Source organism: Canis lupus, chromosome 6 (genome assembly GCF_003254725.2).
Source record: "Canis lupus dingo isolate Sandy chromosome 6, ASM325472v2, whole genome shotgun sequence".
Taxonomy (NCBI): Eukaryota; Metazoa; Chordata; class Mammalia; order Carnivora; family Canidae; genus Canis; species Canis lupus.
In genome coordinates this window covers 47,369,184-47,385,123 of record NC_064248.1, presented here as the reverse complement: position 1 = coordinate 47,385,123, position 15,940 = coordinate 47,369,184, and the positions used below count along the sequence as shown (strand labels likewise).

At 33.2% G+C, this 15,940-nt stretch overlaps 1 protein-coding gene across 8 annotated transcripts in view; it reads right to left on the bottom strand.

Annotated features, from left to right (window-relative positions):
• Positions 1–836: 836 nt before the first annotated feature.
• Positions 837–15,940, bottom strand: part of COL11A1 (collagen type XI alpha 1 chain) — a 197,347-nt gene continuing 182,243 nt past the window's right edge. For all 8 annotated transcript variants that reach the window (XM_025417466.3, XM_049111614.1, XM_049111616.1 and 5 more), the window contains 10 exons: positions 14,547–14,600; positions 13,553–13,660; positions 13,018–13,071; positions 12,870–12,905; positions 12,721–12,774; positions 11,026–11,275; positions 7,787–7,899; positions 6,277–6,345; positions 3,743–3,976; positions 837–2,561 (listed from right to left, as the gene is read on the bottom strand). In XM_025417466.3, coding sequence (XP_025273251.3) covers positions 2,415–2,561; positions 3,743–3,976; positions 6,277–6,345; positions 7,787–7,899; positions 11,026–11,275; positions 12,721–12,774; positions 12,870–12,905; positions 13,018–13,071; positions 13,553–13,660; positions 14,547–14,600 — 1,119 coding nt within the window. In that variant the 3' untranslated portion in view covers positions 837–2,414. The remainder of the gene's footprint in view (positions 2,562–3,742; positions 3,977–6,276; positions 6,346–7,786; positions 7,900–11,025; positions 11,276–12,720; positions 12,775–12,869; positions 12,906–13,017; positions 13,072–13,552; positions 13,661–14,546; positions 14,601–15,940) is intronic.

Here is a 15,940-nt window from a genome sequence, read left to right as displayed (position 1 = left end):
CCAACACTAGAGAGAATGTCCTTTAATATGCTTTTTTCCTTTCCACTGAGCTTTTCTTTGTTCATATTAAATCATTTATGTAGGGTGCCTGGGTGGCTCAGTTGGTCAAACATCTGCCTTTGGCTTGGGTCCCGATCCTGGAGGCCTGGGATCAAGCCCTGCATTGGGCCCCCTGCTCAGCAGAGTCTGCTTCTCCCTCTCCCTGTGCTCTTCCACTCTGCTTGTGCTCTCTTATTCTCTGTCAAATAAATAAATAAAATCTTAAAAAAAATCCATTATGAGGGAGAGAAAAAAAATCCAATGCTATGCAGAAGACTATATCCATATGTGCAAGGAATAGAAAAAGTTAGGCAATTCAGTTATTTATTCATTAATTCTACTGAGTTCTAAATTGGAAGCTGTTTGTTAAAATGGGCAAATAATGAAGCTTCCCCAGGGCAGGTCAATATGCAAAATATTCTCTATGCCTGATGTATAGAATTTCTCTTGATAGAAAACGTAACTTTCTATATAATTTAGAGACTATATCAAAGTTCTGGAAATATTTCTAGTGCTGAAATTGTGAACATATGTTTGAAACTTTGCAAACTGTTTAATTATGAAAAATATCTTTCTGAAATTTTAAATATAGCCTACCTTAATTTTGTAAATAGAGTATTACCATGTGGTGTTTTTATTTTAGACATGTGGGGAATTTAAACAACTTATTTCTGAAGGAGAATATTCTTTTCCAAAAGTGTAAAACTATTCCAATCTGGATGGTCAAGAAACAGAATTGAAAGCCTTTTCAACAATAGAGAGTAATTTGGAACCTATTTAAGAAAGAGAATGACCAATCCAGGTAGACAAGACTTGAGTTTATTTATACGATTCGTATCTCCCTTCTTGAAAGGACATTTACAAACTTGATTTCAAAAATAAAGAACTTCTGAATGACAAGTGTTCACGTTTTAATTCCAGTATTACAAGTATGCTCTTTTGTGATAAATTATCAGTTGAAAATGTTCCAGTGAAATCTGGTATCAGTTAATTTAACACTTCATATAAGAAATAAAACATTTATTTTCAAGTCTTACATATATTACTTAAATTAGATACAAAGTTCAATTTGTAACTTTCAAATTTTACTGCTATATCAAGCTACCTGGGAGAAAATACCTTAGTGGAAAAAAATGTTTTGATTGTTTTAATAAGTATGACTTTTAAAACAAGCACTGTTAGTAACAATCCACCCATATGTTATTTAGGAATTAGGCAGGTCAAATAATGTGTGATATTATTTTGAAAGAAAAGAAATAGTATTTGTTGGGCAGGTGCAGGTAAAATAATATTTGAAGACTATTATAATACGCAACTTGGAATCAAATTCAAGAAGTTGATTGGTTAATAAGAATAACATTGAACAAATTCATAAATAACTGCTTAGTTCCCATCTTTTAATATTAATCCGCACGACTGAAGCACACTGAAAACAATGAAATGAGATAAAGTCGTAAAAAAATTGTACATCTGATTGTTTCCTTGATGGAGGCATTGATTTGTTAAAATAGCTTCTCATACACATTTTCCTGTCCAATAATATAAACTTGCTTGTTTTCCATATATACAAGTATCCTGTGAAATCCTGGACTCCAAAAAGAAAAAGGTTGAGGTATAGCATTGAATAAAGCATCAAAATGCATGATATTTTTGGCTGAAATTCAGCAAAGTTACTGTCAGTAGAGCAGAGTTGATCCAAGTGCGCTTCCAAGAGTCTTCTAGGTTTTTGCCCCTCTGAGAAATTTGTTGGCGACATCAAATAATTGAACTCTTCAACATCAATATATACAAAGGCATTTTATTATTAATCAAAGAAAGGGAATTAGAGCCATCAGAAATTACAACTTTATTTTTTTTCATAATACATATATTTATTGCCATCATAGTTCTGCAATTGTCATAAAATTAGAGTCAGATGGAATTCAGAGACACGTGCAAGTTTTGGAAATGGACACATAGATAACAGTATAGAACTGTACATAAAATAATTACAATTTATTAAACACATTGTTTTAGCACATCCTTGATGGATGGGAATGAGCACCATATCTTTTATGAATATATATTTTTCTCTTCTTTTTTTTCTACAGCACCAAAGAAATCCAAATAGGAAAAGGAGAGATGAAAATTGGAAATCAAGAATAAGGCCTGTTTCCATCTCAGCCACACTATCTTGTATTTTTATGATTTTCGAAAGTTTTTTCATATAAAGATTCTGGCCCTCTCACGAGCACCAGTATTTTTAATCGGAACATATATACGTAGCAAGTTGCTTTCTATACCATCCTTATTCAAAACTTGCATGTGGCATAAAATGGGTTGGTGGCACCAAGGTATTTTTTTTCTGTTGATTTCATATGTTCTTTGTCCTAATCTTAGCCAAGGAAACAAACAGGACCAACTTCAAATCCAAACTTCTGATTCTGATCACCAAAGTCATTGATCATTACATCAACGATAGGTACTTGATCAATTTTCGGTGTATTGATTTCAATCACAGTTTTGTCATAGCCTTTTCTGGACTGTAAAATGGAGCAGAAATAAAGAGTTACACAATCATTTTATAGTTTTAATACATATGTTATTTTTTTCTTACACCTCTGAATGGAGACAAGAAGGTAAGAAAGACAAGAGTAAGAAACAAATTTGTCATTATCTACATGTAATTAACTCTTGTTTTTATCACTGATGTCATAGATAGTTTTAAATTTTGAGTGTTTAATATTTAGCTGTTATAGCTGTTACTCAACTATAATATTTGGATATATTGCACAGTTGAAGAGAATCTTACTGAATTGAAAAATACCATTTAAGATGAAGACTGATGCTAGTATTGAGTCAGGCTCCTACATAATAATATATTCCCACCATTGTAATCATACTAGGTATATATACAAGGTTTCTTAAGACACAGTATACAAGTTATAGTGCACGAGGTCACTTCTACTGTTATATATTAATTTTGTGAATGATTATCAGTACATTACTATTGGGAAATCCAAACACTTGCTACTTTTAATATGTTTTATTTTCTCTTCTTTGATCTGTGGATACCTTACTCATTGGTGAAGTCATGTGCTTATTGCTTTGTAACTATGACTTCTTTAGTCATCAGCTAAAACAATGAGTTTTTTAGTGTGTTCTCTGGGTCACTTTCTTAAATGGAATTCCCACTGTGTGAAAATGATAGTTCCAGAGGATAGAAGTAACAAAAAATGACAGTAACTGCCTAAACCACTATAGTATAGAATCAACAGACAAGCTCCTTACAAACAAAATACAGAGGTAAGAATTATCTATAGTATAAATGGTATAATGCCAATTCCTTTACCTGTCATTTTAGATCCATGGATGAAGGAGGCAAATGAAATTTTTTTTTTTAAATTTCAAGAATAACTAGCTATAATAGTATTCAAATATCAGGAATAATTCCATAGAAGTAGCATATGATCTAAGATTAACTTCTGCTACGGCTTTTAAAATATGTCTATATGTATGTTTCATGGTTTGTGTGTGTGTGACTGTGTGTGAATATTAGTGGCTTCTAAGACACCGTATTTCAATGCCAATGTTAAGCATCAGATCTTAATAACAATTGCTATTCATTTCATGCATTTCATGAGAGAAACCTGGCTTAGGGCCAAACTGAGGTGGTTACACGCTGCCTCCCACCCTGCGGAAGAAGGCAAGCGATTTCACTCACCGCACAGCCATCATACAGTGCTTTGATGTAAGGGTTGTTGTCGTAGGACATCTCCTCATCATTTGATCCCAGGAATCGAAGTGCTTTGTCGTAACTTCCTGATGACACATCATACCAGGCTGCTGATTGATGACAGGTGTAGGTGAAATTCTGCCGAGCAGAGGCAGTCAGCAGTTTCAGGAATGTCATTTGCACCATATTAATGGAATTTCCTTCAACATCTAAATAGGAAAGCTGGGAATAAAAGAATAAAAAGACATATAAAGATTCTTTTACTCTTTTATGTTATAAAAGGATAAAATCGCTGTTGACGTTGAACTGTTACCCCAGAAGCATTGGATGAATCAATCAATGGGCCCATTTTCAGTTAGGGAAAGAAAGTGGGCACAGAGGATCAGAAGACCCAGAGACAATATTTTCTGAAATTGTATTCCCACCTGAGTTACTATAAGCACTATGTATCTTGAAAAAAAAATCACTTTCTTCCTATGCTTCATTGTCCTAATCATTAAAAATTTCCCCAAAAATGCTTTTGTTTCCAAGAGAGCTTTCATTATATTTGTGTATCTTTTTTTTTTGAGTTTTTTTTTAATTTATTTTTTATTGGTGTTCAATTTACTAACATACAGAATAACCCCCAGTGCCCGTCACCCATTCACTCCCACCCCCCGCCCTCCTCCCCTTCTACCACCCCTAGTTCGTTTTTAAATTATAAAGTGGAAAATAGTGAACAATGGGAACTGGGGAATCTTGGTGCAATGCAAAGGTGACCAATTTAGCGGGGTTTTACTTTTTTTTTTTTTTCCAGAGAGAAAGAGTGTATATGCACTGCTTGCACGGGTGATGGGGGCAGGAGTAGAGCAGGAGCGAGAAAGAGGGAGAAACGATTTCTAGTGGAATCCTGCCTCTATGAGCACAGAGCCCTAGGCATCTGGATCTCTTGACCCTGAGATCTTGAGTGGAAACCGAGTCATCACTTAACTAACTGAGCCACCCAGTGCCCCTTCATTTTTTTTTAATATCACCTACTTCTTTAAAAAATTTCATCGTATAAGCACTTGACCCACATTTACTTAAAGATTTTATTTATTTATTTATGAGAGACAGAGAGAGAGGGGCAGAGACACAGGCAGAGGGAGGAGCAGGTCCTGGGCTGAAGGTGGCGCTAAAGCCCTGAGCCAGCCAGGCTGCCCTTGCCCCACATTTTAAAACATGTTCCTGCAGTTTTTTATTTTGGGGCCATAGTTTTCTAAGGTGTTTGGTCTTTTATTTCCAGGACAGACTTGCCCGTTTGTTCATTCTTAGATGATGCACTTATTCAACACTATGTCACTAGCACTAAGCATAATGTCCAAGATGACACAAGTGAGTATTTGTTGGTCAGTAAGCACTTATTTTGAATTTACAGCAGGTAGTTTTAATTGAAAATTATTAAAGGTCTTTATTAAATTCATAAGTCCATTGGGTATAATTCAAATACTAGGGTCAACTGAAACATATAAACCTAGAGTTTTTAAAAATTGAGTAGGAAATTTACCTAAAGATTTAGTCAATGTAAAGGTAGTTATCTATGGCTCTCTTCTTTATTGCTGAATCTACTCAATTCTTACTGATTAACAGCTTAGATAGTGAGGAAGCTTGTTTGGTTGAAGAAACAAAGACCACTTGGGAAATGCACACGAAGGAAAACAAACCAAAACAACAAAAAATAACACCACATACAGAATTCTGTGTATGTATTTTTAACTTCTACACTAGTAAGAATATCACATGGATATTTTATGGAACTTGAAGATTGAATAATTCTGTCAAGTGGAGAACTTCACTAAAGTTGTTAATTAATACGTGTAGGTTCCCCTAGGATGATAACTATAAAACAGCCATCAATAGAAAATAATAGCTTTTTTAAGAACATCAAACAATTGAATAATTATCTGGGAAAGTGAGAAACTTTCATTTAAATACATTCTTATTAATATTTTAAACACATATATTTTTAGACAGCTTTTATAATACAAATTTAGTTTTGGCACCTAATCTTAAAATACCTATAAAAATTATCAATAGTGAACTGGCAATTGTATGAAAATATCTAAATGAACTTGTGCTATAATCCAAATAAAGGTTAGGTCAGTCAGTTCACTTTATTTCCAAATGTAACAATCAGAAAAAAAATTTCACATTCTAAAAGTTTTTACTGAAATAGAGAAATGAATATATATATTCTCTATACTGGATATTTCTAACATAATCCATTTTTATGATGTCTATCAGGTGCTTAGTGGAATGCATACTTTATCTGATCACATTATTTTAGTAAATTTAGTATATTTCCATATGCTATTAGCATACTAGCATAGCTCATTTAGACTTCTCTAAACTACTACAGTGATCTAAGATAGATGGAGCCAGCCGGAGAACACTTGGAATCCTTGATAGTAGAATTTGGACTTTCATAGTCAGTGTCTAGAGATATAGAGAGCTTCATTTATGAAGTTTAAGATAAACCATTTCATGGTAAGGTTATAACATACCAGTTTTCCTCTCTTAAATTCACTAAACCAGCTTCCTGGTTTCTCCTTTGGCCAAGATGATATTCTCACCTGTTGCAAAGGAATAGGAAAATTAGATAAAAATTGTGAACAGCATTGTTTAGGTATGTATCAGTAATTTTCAGTAAAACTAAAATGCCAAAGAGGTTTTAAAACAGCCTATCCTGAACTACAGAAAATGAGATAAAGAGCAAAATTTGAGAGAGATCTTGGGAATTCCTATTTAGTGAAGATGGAGTCATTTTCTTCCTGTTTTTTTTTTTTAATTGCTCAAAAAGAAGGGTGTGGGGGGGATAACCTACAGATGGCATAATAAGAGCTGTAGGGGACATTGGTGGAACTCTTAGGTAACCCCTTGGAAAGGAACACCTCACAATACCAGTTGGAATCAGCCAGCAAGGCAAGTACCATCAGCATTGCACAGTGAAGGGAAGCATCCGGAACACATTCAGCCAGTAACTATTCAGCCATGCTTTGGAAAAGTCACTGGCAGGAAGCAAGCCTAATCATCTTCTGCTGACAAGAATGTTTAGAATCTCCTATAGATCTGCATTTATTGTTTTGCTTTGCTAACATCAGCAAACTATAAGGGTATATAAGATCTCATGGTAAGGAATCTGAGTTATCAGTGTAAGGGAAGGCATTTTCCACATTCCCTCATTTCTTTGGGGGCTACACGAATTTTATTATGCTTCGCCACATGCCATGTTTGGGAAACAGAAGTTGCTTTGTCTCCTGCCCCTACTACCCATCCTTTTCTCACAAATTTAATTTCTTTCCTGAAGAGATTAGCCACACCTAAAGCTACTTGTCTTGCCTTAAGGACTTTCTTTGCCTCTCTATACCCATACCATTTACTAAGAAGAATGTCATTTATTAAAAGATTACAAAGACAACATTTACCACCAGAAAATAGTTGGAGAATATAATTAGGCTAGGGGAAAAAATCTTTCCCTATATTAGTAGTTTACCTTTATAGCTTTAAAGATAGAACTCAAATATATTGATACTGCTGGGTGAAAATCAAGAGATGTTTTTGAAGGGACTAAACATTTTAAAACTATGCAAAAAAAATTAAAACTATGCAAATGCAGACAGTGCTCTTATTTTATGTAAGATATTATAAATTGTGTATTTTGAATATCATATACAGCTGTGAGTTCTATCTCATGGTAAGTGGAATGAAGAATACTATGCATGCACTAAAATTTGGGAATCAGCTGTGCTGTGTCATGGAAAGCCATAGAATTTTAGAGCACAAGCAGGTGCATAAAGAATACATCTGGGTAAAAAATAAAGGAGAGAAGTATTTGTTAACTCTGTGCATCACTTTGGTGTCTTATTCATGTTTATGCAAATGAAATGTTCTAATTACCCTGTAAGAAAAGCAGATAAATGAAAATATGACAGTATAATTTTCCTGTTTAGTTCAATATTGCAAAAACATGGCAAGAACTGTCAACAGTCACCACCAAAACAGATTGGTACTTACTCCTTCAGATTTTTTGTTTGGATAAATGCAAGTCTCACCACCAGATGTGAAATTACAGTAAACTTTGAAGGAATCTCCTGAGCAACCTTGGTTTGGGTCAATCCAATATTCACCTAGAAGTAGGAAAAAATATGTCATATACAAATACATTTATATAAAAAGTCAATTGCATTAAGTATCAAATTTTATTAGAGAAAGAAAAATTAATATTGATGGATCTTCTCCCATGAGAATCACTTTTATGCTTTTTGTCATATTGAGGTATGTGTTTGAATAGTTAAAGAGTGACCCTTTGTCTTCTCTGAATCAAAGCTTTGCCCATAAACTCTTGTGGAACACACTTGTTCCTAGCACATCTGTTATTTTTAGATTTCAGCTTAAATGCCACCTCCTCAAATATTAACATTCAATTTACCCATCATAATAAATTGCATGGATATTGGAATCAGATAAACTTAACCCTAAATCTCACATGTATTACTACTTAAGTGGTCGGAGTATAATAATCACTATATTTTCCCTTGGTTTATTCATCTGCAACAATGGAGGTGATAGTATCTACTTAGCTTCAATCGTACTTTTGCATTACTTTATGGCACAAACTTCTTGTAGTAAAGAATATTTTACTACAAGAGAAATTCTAATTCCCTTTGAATTAGATTTTAAAAAGAAGGTCCATTTGATATATTTAAATGTAGTTTTCTATTAAAGTCATTATCCTGTGGTGCAGGGCAAATTTTATCATGTGGATGACTATGACCATTAATTTATTGTTAGATGAGTAAAGATGGTAAGTAGTAGAAATAACATAAAATTTTTTAAAAATAATTGACAATACACCAACAACTATTGGAAGACAGTATTGGTACACATACTTTGGTTCCCTCTTACCATTTTTTATGCTGTCATTTCATTTTAAATATTAGTCTGAATTATGTGAATCTACTGGTTATTAACTTTTAACAATCTGAAATCTCTAACTGCTTAGCACTAGAACTCTTGAAAATCCAAAACCAATCTGCTTTACCTTTTACTACTACTGTATATAAACAGGGAAAGTACTCTTTTTTTTTTTTGGAAAGTACTCTTATAGTCAATTAGCTTCTACTATATGTCAGATCACTTGAAACATTTATTTAACAAAATCATTTACATTTTTTCTGACTGCATCATTTATAGATTCATGTCTGGAATGAACTGAAATTCTCAGGAATAAAATATACAAAAAAAGTTAAAGATCATCCAGGATTTCACAAACCAGGATAACCACTCTTACTGTTTGATATATCTTATGGATTTTAGAAATATGTAATTTCAAATTCTGTGGTATTTTTACCTTGATTTATTCAGTTAATATTGTCATTAATTTTTTTTCAAAAACATAATAATAACTTAATTACTAAGACACCTTCATCGTCCAATAAATTCAGTGTACTATTGGTACCATGTACAACTTATCTCTAACTTATTCATTTCCTGCTTTTACTGTCAGATCTCTAAATCAAGTCATCATAATTTCTTGACTAGATTAATCCAGTTTCCTTTGATTCCACCTCACTTCCCTCCAAATTACTTCAAGTAATTTTCCACTTTGCTTACTACTGTTTAGCCATAGAGATCTTTCAGTTCCTTGAAGACACCAAGATCTTGTCTTCTTCAAAGCTTTACCTATATCCTCTGCCTGGAATACCCTTTTGATTCTTTGCATGACTGGCTACCTCCTTAAAAGTTTCAGCTTAAATGTTACCTCATCAGATATTAACTCCCTATATATCCAAAATGGAATCATCCTTTGCTTACCTAAATACTCATTTTTTTACAGTACCTGTCATAATATGCTATTATTAATACTTATGCTTTTTCCTGTCTCTATCATTTGAGAACAGCAGCTCAAGGGCATTATTCCTTCTGTGTATCTGTGAATCTCTGTCTGAAGAACAGTGCCTGGCTGTTAATTAATTAATTAATATTCAATTAATTGATTGACATTTAATTAATATTTAATCACAATTAATTAATACATTGAAGAATTACTAATGCTAGTTTATTTATGAGGAAACCACAGGGAACTGTAGCCCATGGTGAACTTCCCATTCCCAAAATTTACAAAACTTTTTCTTGACTTCTCAGGTTCTAAGTCATTATATGTTGTCTTATTAACTCATACATGTTGTAATCTTTTACAATAGAATTACAATTATGTATGACTCTCTTAGCGACATGAGAAGTCTGAATCATTCTTACAAATCACTGAATTACTACTGAATTAAACTTGCATTTCTCAAATATACATACTGTAAACTTGGATATCAGTTTCTATGAAATCCTTAATAGTTTTAGCCTGTTTTAGTTTTAACAGGCTATGCTTGAATAAGATAGGAAGATTTTATGATATTCTTCTTTTATGGTGGTGACTGTTTCTGAATCACATTGAACTTTTCTCTCTGAACGGAGTTATTTAGATCTCAGTTATAACATTCTTGTATGATTGACAGTGCAAAATTATTGTCCTAAAAGTAAAAAGAATGACAAAATATTTCCACATAAAATGGGAGATTTAAGATCACATAAAATCTGTCCCTTGTTAGGTATGTAATTGTGAGAGTTTATTAGCTAATTCAGGATACTTGAAACTCTTGCTTTCTCAGGATGGGTATGTAAAAGTTTGTGTTAAATGGTAGGTATAATAAATTATCCTGATTATTATTACAAATAAATTGTTCACAGTTCCAATTATTTGTGGATCAATGACATAAATTTTTGCCCCAAGCTATCCTAATTCTCAGTCTGTTCAACAAATCATTGCTAAACTAATGGGTCAAATATGATGTAGTATGCTATTAATCATGTTAACTTTACTCATATCGATGTAAAATAAGTTAGATTATAGGATATAAATAATTATACATTAATGTGTACATGCACGGACACATGCTTCAGACACATCCCCTTCTATCATAGTTATTACATGGAAAATGCATTTATGTTATCTATAATCATCCAAAAAGATCTTGTCATAATTTAATGAAACCTTATATAACCGGCAAGGATTCTCTGAAGCAGATCTTGAATTGCACGGTGTAAATGACTTTTTCTGTCTACAAGATTGGAATTAAATCACCTGCTTTAGTTTTATTGAGATTCTATATTAAACATTTAACTAGAATTAATGAGCTGACAATGTGCCTTCATAACTTAGAGGTTCAGTACACTTGCTGTGTCATGTATTATTAACATACCATCTGGGAAGTCAGGATGGCTGAGTTGCAGGTCTTTGCAAGTTCGGGCTGGGTTAGTCTGAGTACCCATTGGAAACTTCATATGCTCGATGTCTTGTTTCAGGGAATTGAGAGAACCAAATATTTCCTCCATTCCATCCGAGTAATCAAGAATATTATCCCCTGCATCTGCTTGCATGTTTTCAGCATGTCTTCTTGTTTTCTTGGGTGACAAGATTGGTAAAGGCTGAATGACTTCCCCAGGTGGACCCTGTGAAAGAGATAACGTGCATGTAATTGCTTCTTAAGTAAAATATTCTGTATAATTATTACTGGTTATGTCATTGTTAGGAGAAACTATAGCTAATTTAGCTTTTCAATGTGTTTCCTATTTTCAATGTTTTCTATACACATATACATATATAAATATTTATGTAGAAACTGTGTAAATTCTATTCTAAAGAATCTCGTGAGCATATGAGGTAGATACAAATCAGATAATTTCTGTACCTTTTTTCTATATAAGTAATGTAACACAGACTGGTGTGGACATATGTATGTTACTTTCTCATTTATTAATTAATCCTCATTTACGTGTCCTATCTCTGCAACTAGATTTTAGTCTCTGAAGATTAAAATATCATTTTAAAGTTATTATGCTACCTAATGAGTTGTCTATTGTGCTTGATAATAATTTATATTATGAAACATTAAGCTCTTAATAATACACAAGTTAATACACATTAACTTGTTTCAAATAGAAGTTAACATTGTATAAATTTTAAAAACTTAAAAAATGCAGCCAGACTTGAATTTGCAAGAGTAGAACTATACCAAATAGTTAAGTGCACAGCGATATGGATTGTGTCCCACAAAATTCATATGTAGAAGTCCTAAGCCCCTGTACCTTAAAGTAAGACCTTATTTTGAAACGGGGTTGCTGTAGATATAATTAATTAAGTAAATATAAGGGCATTCTATTCCAATATGACTGATAACCTTATAAAAGGAGGAAATTTGGGAATAGAGACCCACATAGACAGAAGATGATGGGAAAAGACAGAAGACAGCCATCTATGAGCCAAGGAGAGGGTCATGGAACAGACCTTCCTCCAAGACCTTGGAAGGAGCGGATGCTTCCCATAGGTTGAACTAGGACTTGTGGCCTCGAGAACTGTTGGACAATGCATTTCTATAAGTTAAGCCACCTTGTTTGTGGTGCCTATTACGGCAGCCCTAGCAAAGCAAATCTATCACTTAGTAGTTACGTGAAGACTGGAAAAAGTCCGCATTAATAAATATTAGAAATTATTGTTGCTTTTAGGATGATCATTATATTTAGTAGGAAAAAAATGCCAGTTTTCTAAACTTTTGTCTTTATTCCTGTGTGGTCAGACATATATGCATCTTTGTGGCATACAATCAATTGCTTTCACAAAAATGTGACATAAGAAAGGATATAATATTCTTCAGAAACAAATAAAAACAAGATTATCATAATATGTAGTTAATGTATCTTTTTATTCAATTGAAAGAAAAATATTGGCATGTGGACCTGATCATGTAATTAATCTAGTTGCTATTTCCTAGAAAAATCAGCACAAAGACATTTGACAGAATGTCTTTTTTTTTCACCCTTCTTATAAATTCAGATAATTCATTGGCAGTCTCAGGATGCTAATTGCCAGAACATTACTCTTGTTACTCTGCACTTACCGGAGGTCCTGGAGGCCCTGGAAGACCACTGTCACCCTTCTGGCCGGCAGGTCCCTTTTAGGAAAAAAAAAGGAACAAGATAAATAGAGAACAAGGCATTTAAGTGGACTTCCCCCAAAAAATAAAAGTCCAAAGGCAAAAGTACTTACAGCAGAGCCTTTGGTTCCCTTTGGACCTTGAGGACCCTAGAAAAAATGCAAAGGCAAAAGATAAAAGATAAGATAAAAAATCTAGAGAATTTATGACTTCAGTATATTTGTAAGTTTACATTAAAAAATTATTTCATCTTGCACTTACTGGTAAGCCTGGAGGACCAGGTGGACCTATGGGACCAGCAGGACCTGGAATTCCCTGTAGAGAAAATCATCCAAATTAGAGCTTTCCTCAGCTATTCTGTTTCATGTTTTGCATAACAGCATACACTGCATACTTTAGATTATGCAAGAATATATAAGAATAACCTAAAACTTTCCACTCTGAATCTAACAAATAACTTTTCAAGATAATCTGTTTTTTCCCATGTGCTTCAGTGTCTATACCTTTATAGGAATAAAGCAGCTTCAGAATGATTTGTATGTTTTGGGGATTCACTAAATTTTTGTGTAATTAACTGTTGAACTGTAGTTTTTACGATTTCTAACTTCTCATATTTTTAATTTATTACTTTAAGGTTAAGTAAACCTCTTTTTGAAAACACCATTGACTTAAAGAGGTTAAAGATGCTTTAAATCACCTCATTGGTCACGTTTAATGGAATGTGTGCAGGTGTGTGTGTGTGTGTATGTGAGTACAACTGGAAAGGAGTAGGAGAATAATTTATATCTTTACTCACTCCATCCCCCTTTGCTCCTGGAGATCCCTGAGTTCCAGGGAGTCCTCTGTCACCTTTTTCACCTTGTTCTCCCGGAGGTCCAATCAGGCCAATTAAACCAGGATGTCCCTTTAAAAGGCAGAGAAAAGAAATTTAACAATATGTAAATTACAATCATCTATTATAGTCATAAAATAATTACACGCTAAATTTATGAAACCTAAAAGTAAAAGAAAAAGATAAAAAATTTAACCCTTTCTGAAGGATATTTGGATTAAGAACCTGTTTTCCTCTTACTTAACAGGATCATTTACTGCTTAAGTGAGATTTTTATCAGTGAGGAGGAGTATTAGGGAACAAAGTGCTTTCTGAAAATATTTTCAGTGTTTCATTTACTTAAAAAGAATTCTCTCAACTAAGAGACTAACAATGACCATATATAATATTGATGAAATAAACAACTGAAAAGTCATTATTTTAATAAGCACCATATTTTATATGAAATGATTTTTACTCTTGAGACTTTGTAGTTTTTCAGAGACATTTGGAGATTTAAAAATAATACAGAAACATTAGTGGCATTCTAAAAAGGCTTATTTTCTTTCATTATTTGGTGCGACTCAGCGTACATTCTGGAAGATCAAGTTATTATTTCAAAGGTATTCTAGTTTAAATTTTTTATTTTCATGTTTAAAAACATAAAAGTGGACATTTTGTTATTCCATCTGTTTATTTTCTGAAGGGTTATTTTAGTATAACCATATGCTTTCTCCGTATGGTTCCTACAAGGGGACATTGAAAAAATATAACACTGAATTCTGATACATTTTTCACTATGACTTTGTATATTTTCTCTTCTCTAAATTCATCTGGGAAACAGAGGATTGACAGCTTTTTCCTTGGTTAGAAGGACAAAGATATTCACTGAAATTTCCTTTTGAGTGATCTATATCCACAAAGTTATTGTCTCTACTTAGGATGTCAAAATTGTAATAACTTGTGCTTTTATTCTCACCTTCTCACCCTTGGAGCCGGGGTCACCTTTGAGACCAGGTAAGCCAGGAGGTCCCTAAATAATGAGAAATAATAAACATATATAGAGTGGGTATGAGTTAGAGGATCATTACTCTCCACAAGGAATGTTTGGCTTTGGTAATCTGACAGTTTTCAAAAACAATAATGTTTAGTGTTTATTTTTCAGGATTCTAAATAATTTTGCTTGTTTAAAATTCCATGGCTTAATATTTAACTATAGTTATAAAGCATAGTATCGATAGGTTTGACTACATAAATATGAAATTAGGAATAAGACATGGTTTATATGGTCTTTAAACTGAAAATGGAGGATAGATTTTTAAATACCCTAATTTTAGAAGTGATTTCCAAATTATACATCAAATCAACCAAATATTTCTGTGCTAAACTCAAATACATTACAGTATTTCCTGTAAAATTAAAAAAAAACTCAGTAAATTTTTAACACTCATCTGACTTTTGATAACTACTTTTCCTAATCAAACTCCCAAGATGGTATTTTAAACTGTAATTCCTGAACAATGTTTTATCTAAATGATTTGTAAATTTAATAATAAGGCAATTCGTTTTCTTCATATAATCATCTTTATTTTACTAATTTAACCTTTTTTATGGTCCAATGATAAGACATTTACTCATTTATGCTGAATTATATTTTGATGAAAATCATGGTATGACTTCAACTTACTCAGTCCTGACCCCTACCCATGGAATTATTCATATTGATGACTTTTTAACACATTTTTTAAAGATTTTATTTATTTATTCATGAGACACACAGAGAGAGGCAGGGACACAGGCAGAGGGAGAAGCAGGCCCCACGCAGGGAGCCCAACGTGGGACTGCCCTGAGCCACAGGCAGACGCTCACCCGCTAAGCCACCGGGCGTCCCTAACAAACGTTTTTATATAAAAGTCAGTGTATTCCATATCAAAGGCATCACAAAATATGACCCTTCTTGTGAAATTAATGACAAATGAAACTGCAGGCTAGAGATTCTGTCGGAAGAAACGTAACTGACACTAAAGGATGGATAGTAAGGGTGTGATCGATGAAATCCAAGTAAAGATAATGCTACAGAATGTAGGTCACTACTACCTGCAATAGTGAGGCATCCAGAAAAACAAAGCAAAATATTTCTACAGTTTCTCTATTTATATTGAATTGAATTTCGGAATTATAATTTCAGTAACTATTTTTAACATGGCACTTAGAAAACAAAAGGCTTTGACTTTTACCACACTATACCATGAGTGTTCACTTTTTGTTGTATCTTCTTCAAGGCTACCATGAGTAATTTTTTTTTTCCTTTCTATCCAGACACTTAGAATCTTCAGTGTGAGAGGAGCATGTAAGTCCCAGTCCAACATTTTT